Source organism: Aegilops tauschii, chromosome 2 (genome assembly GCF_002575655.3).
Source record: "Aegilops tauschii subsp. strangulata cultivar AL8/78 chromosome 2, Aet v6.0, whole genome shotgun sequence".
Taxonomy (NCBI): Eukaryota; Viridiplantae; Streptophyta; class Magnoliopsida; order Poales; family Poaceae; genus Aegilops; species Aegilops tauschii.
This window is the reverse complement of record NC_053036.3, coordinates 500,470,896-500,480,568: the sequence shown is the minus strand read 5'-3', so window position 1 is coordinate 500,480,568 and position 9,673 is coordinate 500,470,896. Positions and strand designations below refer to the sequence as shown.

Genomic DNA, 9,673 nt, shown 5'->3' with positions numbered 1-9,673 from the left:
CGGGCCACCGTTGTGGTGTAATACCCTACTCCAGTGTGGTGGTGGTGGATTGCCTCTTGGGCTAATGATGAACAGTACAAGGGGAAGAACAACCTCCTGAGGTTGAGGTGTTCTTGTGCTTGGCGAACTTGTGTGTGTGAGGATTCGATCCGCTCAGGCTTAGTTGCCTTCTACTGTGGTGGCTAGTCCTATTTATAGAGGCCCCGGTCCCCTCCCCAAATATTGAGCGGGAAGGGAGCCAACAACGTCCAATTCTAAAGGGGACAGCTAGTACAGCTTATCCTGACAAAAGCGGTCTTCGCCTGCAAAAGGCTCTGGAGGTGACGCCGCCTTTGTTGGGGAATGTAGTAATTTCAAAAAAATTCCTACGCACACACAGGATCATGGTGATGCATGGCAACGAGAGGGGAGAGTGTTGTCCACGCACCATCGTAGACCGAAAGCGGAAGCGTTAGCACAACGTAACGCGGTTGATGTAGTCGTACGTCTTCACAATCCGACCGATCAAGTACCGAACGCACGGCACCTCCGAGTTCAGCACACGTTCAGTTCGATGACGTCCCTCGAACTCCGATCCAGCCGAGTGTTGAGGGAGAGTTTCGTCAGCACGACGGCGTGGTGACGATGATGATGTTCTACCGACGCAGGGCTTCGCCTAAGCACCGCTACGATATTATCGAGGTGGACTATGGTGGAGGGGGCACCGCACACGGCTAAAAGATCAATGATCAATTGTTGTGTCTATGGGGTGCCCCCTTGCCCCCGTATATAAAGGATCAAGGGGGGGAGGCGGCCGGCCAGGATGGGGCGTGCCAGGAGGAGTCCTACTCCCACCGGGAGTAGGACTCCCTCCCTTCCTTGTTGGATTAGGAGAAGGGGGGAGGAGGAGGGAGAGAGGAAGGAAAGGGGGGCGCCGCCCCCCCCCCCTCCTTGTCCAATTCGGACTAGAGGGGGAGGGGGGCGCGGCCTGCCCTGGCCGCCCCTCCTCTTCTCCACTAAGGCCCATGTAGGCCCATTAAACCCCCGGGGGGTTCCGGTAACCTCCCGGTACTCCGGTATATATCCGATAACCCCCGGAACCATTCTGGTGTCCGAATATAGTCGTCCAATATATCAATCTTCATGTCTTGACCATTTCGAGACTCCTCGTCATGTCCGTGATCACATCCGAGACTCCAAAATATCTTCGGTACATCAAAACACATAAACTCATAATATAACCGTCATCAAACTTTAAGTGTGCGGACCCTATGGGTTCGAGAACTATGTAGACATGACCGAGACGCGTCTCCGGTCAATAACCAATAGCGGAACCTGGATGCTCATATTGGCTCCCACATATTCTACGAAGATCTTTATCGGTCAAACCGCATAACAACATACGTTGTTCCCTTTGTCATCGGTATGTTACTTGCCCGAGATTCGATCGTCGGTATCTCAATACCTAGTTCAATCTCGTTACCGGCAAGTCTCTTTACTCGTTCCGTAATACATCATCCCGCAACTAACTCATTAGTTGCAATGCTTGCAAGGCTTAAGTGATGTGCATTACCGAGTGGGCCCAGAGATACCTCTCCGACAATCGAAGTGACAAATCCTAATATCGAAATACGCCAACCCAACAAGTACCTTTGGAGACACTTGTAGAGCACCTTTATAATCACCCAGTTACGTTGTGACGTTTGGTAGCACACAAAGTGTTCCTCCGGTAAACGGGAGTTGCATAATCTCATAGTCATAGGAACATGTATAAGTCATGAAGAAAGTAATAGCAACATACTAAATGATCGAGTGCTAAGCTAACGGAATGGGTCAAGTCAATCACATCATTCTCCTAATGATGTGATCCCGTTAATCAAATGACAACTCATGTCAATGGCTAGGAAACATAACCATCTTTGATCAACGAGCTAGTCAAGTAGAGGCATACTAGTGACACTCTGTTTGTCTATGTATTCACACAAGTATTATGTTTCCGGTTAATACAATTATAGCATGAATAATAAACATTTATCATGATATAAGGAAATAAATAATAACTTTATTATTGCCTCTAGGGCATATTTCCTTCAGCCTTGGGCTCCATGGTGACCTCCGTCTTGCCGTCCTGTTGGTCCTGGTCTCGTTGCACCGATATGGAAACATTTGCTTGATGCCTCGATACTCCGCGCCTGCGCTTGCCTCCTTAGCACCAAAGAGGAAACAAGGACGCTGCGCGCGCTGGCGCCCGCCTGGTCTCGATCGTCATGACTCACGTCACGAGAACCTCGCGAGGTTTGCCTTGCCTTGATCTCTCCGCCCCTCGCGAGCCTGCCTGGCGAGGCCGCTCCTAAGGAGGTCTTGCGTCGTCCGCCTCGCGAGGCTTGGCCCCTTGCGAGGGTCTTGAATGCCTTGTTGATGAAGATGGGCCGTACAGGCTTGCTAGCACAGCCACGCCGTGGGCCGCAGGCAGGCAAGTCTGGGGACCCCGTTCCCAGAACGCCGACAACTACCGCCGCCAAGCTCGCGACGCTGCCGGACGGTCCTGGCCAATTACGGTCGTCCCACCGCTCCAATTTGTCGGATCCCCCCGCCATCTCCCACGAGCCTCCGTCGCCGTCTTGGGCGCCGCGCTGCCGTCCTCACACTTCTACGCCGCCAGATTTGGATGTCATCGTCGTCGCCCTGTCGTCAGATCATCATGTTTCATGTAATTCTCAAATTATAGAGCACCAATTTTAGAGTCCCTGAAAATGCAGAAAAATTATCGATGTCCAAAAATCGCTGCTCTTTATATCTAAAGAAAACATTACACTAGACAGAGGTGGAAAGTGATGCGGGTTAGAAGGTCTGCAAATAGTGCAGCACAAGTTCTAGCTAAGGACGGGGTATTGAATAATCAGTGTAAAGTTTGGCTACATGAACCGCGTGAATGTATCCTGCACATTATCTCGGTAGAGATTCCTGCCTGGTATGAATAAATAGATCGTGGTGAATTTCAAAATAAAGTAAAATTAGGGCACCAAATTTGTGGACAGCTGTTGGGAGATGTTTGTACTGAGCTCATGAATTCAGCGGTGGTAGCTCAAAAAAAAAATTCAGCGGTGGTGCGGTGTTGCCATTATTAACTCTGGAGTGCAGTGCACCGGCCTCGCACGGGGCATCATCTTGGGAGCCACCGACACCGGAGCAGATCCTACCGCTACCGGTGCAGCAAAACGCCAGGATGCGCACGAGCCAGCGAGACCCTCATCACCGGCCGCATGCGCCTCCATCCGGGACCAGCCCCAAACGATCGCCGCGATCCACGCGTACGTACGTCCTGAAATCTGTCCTGCTCGCGAATCAGACGGCCATACATGCATGCATGGCCTCTCCCCACCAGGGCGGACCCAGGCCGTCGTGCACCAACCGGCGTCCCCGGGCCAGCCCGCTCACGGGTTCGCGCAACGATTTGCCCCGGAGCGTGTAATCGCTAGGCGTGATGCGTAATTGCGTATGGCATCTGCTGTGTGAACCGTGAAACGCACACGTAACTTTTTCCCTTTCGTCAGCCTCCGTGACAGCGGAATGCACGGTATGGCCTTGGCCTGCCGTGTCCATTCCACACAGACTTTGTGGGTGCAGGCTGACCCTACAGATCACGTTTCTGATACGAAGTGTCCCGTGCTTCTCCTCGGCCCACATTTGCATGGGTCGTACACGCGCTGTTATTTTCGACACTTTCTAGTGAACGCGCATCTCAGGTGTTCGAGCTACTGAACCACAATTTCCACCGACAAGAATAGTATACAACGGTCATATGCCAAGTAGTAAGCGAGTGAGAAAGCATACGCAGCATGAGGATGCAATGCGCAACCACCTGAATCGTACATGAAACATCTGAGATACCATCCATCCATATATTTATAAGAAGAAATAAACAAATGGCCAATAATGTGCAGTACACCAAGAAAGAATTCGCAGTACATGCGACGTCCGGAGGAACGTCAGCGGGACAACACGCTCGTGTAACGTAACGCTAAACAAGATCGCCAAAGTAAGCCAGCCCTGCTCTGCTCAATTAAAACAAGACCACGAGCCCCGCAGCCGCCATGGCCACGAGCGCGGCGACGCCGGCGCGCGCGCTCCCGGCCGCCGAGTCCTCCTCTGCCACGGGCGCGAACGCGGGGCCCGCCGAGGCGAGCGGGGACAGCGATGGGGCCATGATGGGCGACAGCTCGGGCGCCATGGTGGGCGCCGGCTCCGGTGCCATCGTGGGCGACGGAGTCGGGGCGAAGATCGGTGCCGGTGCAGGTGACATGGGCGCCGGAGCCGGTGACATGGGCGCCGGAGCCGGTGACACGGGCGCCGGTGCGGGGGGCATTGTTGGTGGGGCGATGGGCGACGCCACGGGAGCCATGAGCAGGGGTGACGGAGCCATTGCGGGAGGCGCGGTGGCCGGTGGTGTGGCCATGGGTGCGGCCACTGGGGCCGGAAGCGGCGCGGCGACGGTGGGTGGCATCGCCGGCGGGGCTGCGGTCACTGCGAGAGGGGGTGCGGAAACTGGTGGCGAGGAGGTGGCAGGTGGAGGTGACGTGGCAGTGAATGGCGGAGAGGCAACAGTGGACGCCGCAGGCGACGTGGCGGTGAGCGGTGCAGCGGCGAAGCTCTTTGTCGGAGCTGACGCGGCAGCAAGCTGCGGCGAGGCGGCCACTGTCGGCGGAGCTGCCGCGGCAGCCTGCGGCGCCGAGGCAGCGACGGTCGGCGGCGCGGCAGACACCTGTGGCGCCGAGGCAGCGACGGTCGTCGGCGGTGCGGCGGACACCTGTGGCGCCGAGGCAGCGACGGCCATCGGAGGTGCTGCAGACACCTGCGACGGCGAGGCGGCCGAGAACGTCGGCGGTGCTGCAGACACCTGCGATGGCGAGGCGGCCGAGGCCTGCGGCGGTGATTTGACCGTGGTCGGCGCCGCGGCGAATGTCTGCGGCGGGAAGGCGCCGACCGCAGCAGCCTTGGACGCGGACGGCGACGAGGCCGGCGACTGCGCGGCGCAGGAGACGAGGAGGAGCGACAGGAGGAGAGGGACGAGCGCCATTGCTGGTTGCTGTTTAGCTCCCTCTCTCTTCTTCCCAACCAGTACAGTGCTCTAGCTTGCTCTCTGTGACTCTAGGAGCACTGGCGCTGGCAATGGTGGATGGAGGTAGCGAGAGCTGTGGCGACGTTATATATAGCGCGACGATCCTGCGTGCGAAACTGGCCCGATGGCCAACACGTGACCAAATGACCTTCACTCTGCACAGAAAATGACCCTTCTTACAGGCTTACAGCCCAGCGAGGGGCCCTCTCCCAATTATGATTCAGGATCGATGCAGGCCAGACATTCAGTGCACTCCGCGTGCACTCGCATCGCACGGGACGATTCATGGCAGGGGCTCGTTCGTTCGTGCGTGCGTGCGTACCCACACGCGTATACGTGCAAGGTTTCACGCCCGAATTTAAAACGGCACGTCGATCTTCTCCTACATGCAATCGTCAGACCCCGGACCTCGTCGTACGTACGTACCCTTCACCTTAGAGAAACTCCTTGCATGAACAAGCTACGTGACGTGTCGAGTTCGAGGGCTAACGGTACGGGTTGCGCCATTGCTTGCACTGCTGCACACGATCGAGTGCATGCAGAATCAAAGGGATCGAAGTGGCCAGAGATGTATGGATCCAACCCAAGCACATCACAGGCAGTTGTTTCTGAACCATGCGTGCACGTGAGGACCAAGGACGGCAACGTGTTCGTGCTCCTCAAAGCTTGAAGCGAGGTCGACTCCCTGAACCGTACGCTCAGGCCGACCCTGATCGACCCGGCCCGGCCCGAAGAGGTTGGTCGAAATCTCAGCGGCGACCGACACCTGCGGCCCTCCCGCCGTCCGGTGTCGTGACAGCTATGGGATTGCTCTCGGTTAGGAGCCAGCACTCACCAGATGCAAGCAGTCCCTTAATTAGAGCCGAAAGCATGGACGACCAGTACCAAGTAGCTAGGCCATTACTGCCAATGTCCTGCACTTCTCTGTTGGTACAGTACAGCTTAATCACTCCATGGTGCGTAGTAGGTGTCTTATGCCAATGCCAAAGTTTTCACCAAAGAACCACCGAGACACCTAAGCTACCGTCCTAGCAATTACCCGTGACATGGACTTGCGAACCAGCTGCCATGGAAGTCTCCATGGACAGCCTGGATCACACACACCAGTCTTAAGAGCCTCTTCTCGTTTGGCAACACTAGCTAGCTGATAGCTCGGCTCGCTTGGATTCATGCCGATCACCGGTACAATGATTAATATCTATTTATTTGGACATGCATGCATTAGTGCACCACCAGCACCACCACCGCACCGCTATTGCTTCATAGAGCCTATGATTTCCCTTTCGACTGCACTGTATCATGGCCTGGCAAAGAGTCATGACAACATCTCGAGGAGGCCTGGCCGGGGGACCTTTGCATGCATCGCAAGGAAAGTAAAGCTAACCCCCACTTCATTTGTTCCTTCGCCTTCTCCCCAACCACCAAGGACTACTACTATCATTTTTGATTTTGTTATTAGTAGCAACATACAGTATGATTTTGTGTGTTAATGCTTCTGTTTCCATTTTCCATGGCACATCAAAATCGCCTGCTATATCAGGCAAATTGTCCTTTTGAGTTCTAGACCCATTTGCCTATGATTTCCTCGAAAAGAAGGATAAACCCCCGCCTCTGCATCCCGCTTACTACCGCATACGACTGGCTTGGGTTAGCAGCTGGGTTTCTCGGCTGTTAGCATTGCCAAATGACCATCGACCCGACCGACACAATGTCGATGGTGCTTGGAGCTATCTAACCACCACTCTCTGCGTGGACCGTGCACGGAAGGGTCGGAAGCAGTACTTCCGCTGTGCCTGCGCGATTGCCACCAATAATCAGCCCCGATCCGCTTGACGCGGTGATTAGCGCTGTCGGTGGCAATGCAAATGCTGCATGGGACGCGCTCTCTCACCGGCGGTGGGCAGAGAAAGACTTTCCTTTGCTTGCCTCCTAATAATTTGAGCGAATAGGCGTCGCTTTTGCAGACCAGGCCATGCACACCGTACGCGTACGCCGACCTCGCAAAGGCTATCGGCCGAGCGCTGCTCGACAAGGCCGACCAACAACCGCCGTGCATGCCATTGATCAATCATCGCGTGTGCGCGGTGGCGCCGGGCCGGCCCTTCGGCGAGGATGGTGGTGGGTTGGCTAGCTCCGGGGGCTTGACTTGAAGCGTGGCTAGGTAGGTCGGTTTCGGCGACGCGTTTACGATGGCCGGGCTGCGGCGCTGCGCGCGTCTCTTGTTACGTTTGGTTGTGTGAGTGTCGGTGCCCTGCCGTTTTCGATCTTCGTCGAAGGCCGATGGAGGCCGGGTGCTTGCAGCGAGTTCAGGCTAGTAGGAAAAGTGACTAAAGGGTCGTTACTAATGCCCTAGCCCTTTAGTCCCGGTTCTTACATGAATCGGGACTAAAGGCCGTCAACGTGACCGGTGCGAGGAGCCCAGGCAGGAGGGCCTTTGGTCCCGATTGGTGCCACCAACCGGGGCCAATAGGCATCCACGCGTCAGCACCTGGCAGGAGCTGATGTTTTTGTTTTTTTGAAAGGGGGTGGTTTAGGGGTTTTGGGGGGTTAATTTAGGTGTTTCATATATTGTGTTAGCTAGCTAATTAATAGAGAGAAGTGTCCTCTCTTATCTCCGTGCTTGGTCGACGCTACGTACTATATACGTATGGAGAGGAGTAGACACGCTAGCTAGTAATCAAATGAAGGAAACGGAAGATCGTCATGAACATATGCATACAGAAAGAAGTGATATCGACCACCTCTCCTTCTCCGAGATATTGGTCGAACAACAAGTTCTCGTATATCTATCCGACACTACCGGCTACATATATACAATAATTATCTTTTACAATACAATCTCCTAATTATATTGTAGGAACACAGGGTCCACATAGTATTCTCCGTTTTCAGCGATCACGTGGTCAAGGAAGAATGCCGCCAATTCCTCTTGAATTCCTCGCATACGATCTTCTGCTAGGAGTTGATCCCGCTTCCGAAAAATCTAATTTGAAGAAGGGGGTCAATACATATATATATGAATAAATGAAACTCAACACAAATGATGGTAATAAAATAAAATTATGAATATTATTGCTTACGCACTTCATATTGTTCTTCAGTGTAGCCCCGCTCACAGGTATGGCAGCGGATGGACTCGCAAATGTAGTATCCACAGTAATTATTCCCGGGTTACTGCCAAAACCACTTTACAAGAAATAGAGGTCAATCAAACTGATAAGCAAGCATGCTAAATGGTATTGATCAAACTAGCGCTTGAATCACTAGGAGATGCGCGGAACATGCTACTATAGTACTTACTTTCGGGTGTCTAAATTGCAGCTGGTTCAGCAGTCCCGGGGCTTTTGAGGTGAATTTTCTCCAAACCCTGCCAGACAAAGAAAACAATTACTTGATATCAGGAAATGAACAAAGTTGCTGATATGGTGGATAATGATCGATTTAACTTACTTCTGGAGCATTTGAGTCATGTTCGCATAGTCCTGGGATCTTTTCGTCTCGAGTCTAAGACGGTTACTACTCCCGGCTCAAGCTTAATCTCTAGGAGAATATAGTGGAAGCTGCGCATGCATGCATAAGTCATCAATTACATTACCATAACCTGGACTAATAAGGGAAACCGAATATGCAGAAGACAGTAACACTCACTTGAAGTTGTAAGGAAAGAGTATTATATCTTTGTTTTGATTTAATACCAACGATTGTAGCAAGTTGGCCTCGGCTTCTTTGGGATGTTTTTCAACCGTATATGCATCTATGAGATTTGTGTTGATGAACCCAATATCACCGATTTGTCTTTTCGTCAATTCGCCGATCTTCAATCTGCATAATATAGTGAGGATAAGTATAAATACATGCAATGAAAGAGCTGACATATATAGAGAGACTTAATGACAGAAGTAGTACTACTTACAGACAGTAGCAAGTGATCGTTGTTTTATCGATGGACTTTAGATTGTAAAACTGGAAGAAATCCTCAAATGGAACATTCAGCAGTTCAATTCCAACGAGGTCATACTCCGGTTTAACTCTCAGCGTCAAAGTACTCATCCCATCAGACTCTCTGCAGGTTTTCATGTACCAATCATGTAGTCTTCGCATCATTGTGCTTAGAGAACTGACATCTTTGACGAGAGGCTTCCCGTAATGGTATTTTTGTTCGTCCACCTCCATGATTTCATAATGTACATCGTCGGGCAGGTAATCTCCAAGATTGCTATAACCGGGCACCATACCCGGAACATTAGCGACGATGTCTTTTGACACCTTGAGCGGGGGGCACGATTGGTTCGCTTGTTCGCCGAGCTGGGCAATTTTTTTCCTAGCTCGTCGTTCTTTCATCCTTTTATCACTGACAGTACTTCCGGACTGCTCCGCTTCGGCATATGCATTTCCAAGAACGCGCTCATAGTTGCCTCTTGGCGGAGACTTTGGTGGTTTTGTCAGGGCAGCCAGAGTGCGCTTTGCTTTCACCGGATCTACCTTCTTCTCCGGAGGTGGATGTTTCTTTGCTTTGACCCCTTCAAAGAAGTTCTTCACTTCGGCTCGCACGATCTTCGCGTTCTCCTCCTCGGT

General features: G+C 52.7%; 1 protein-coding gene across 1 annotated transcript; it reads right to left on the bottom strand.

The window, feature by feature from the left end:
- Positions 1-3,849: 3,849 nt before the first annotated feature.
- On the bottom strand, positions 3,850-5,177 carry LOC109740340 (uncharacterized). Its single transcript, XM_020299384.3, has one exon. It carries the CDS (start codon positions 5,054-5,056, stop codon positions 4,043-4,045), a length of 1,014 nt encoding a protein of 337 aa, XP_020154973.1. The 5' UTR covers positions 5,057-5,177; the 3' UTR covers positions 3,850-4,042.
- Positions 5,178-9,673: the final 4,496 nt, after the last annotated feature.

Excerpts from the sequence above, each read along its gene's own strand:
- LOC109740340 (XM_020299384.3), bottom strand. The coding sequence starts at position 5,056 with ATGGCGCTCGTCCCTCTCCTCCTGTCGCTCCTCCTCGTCTCCTGCGCC.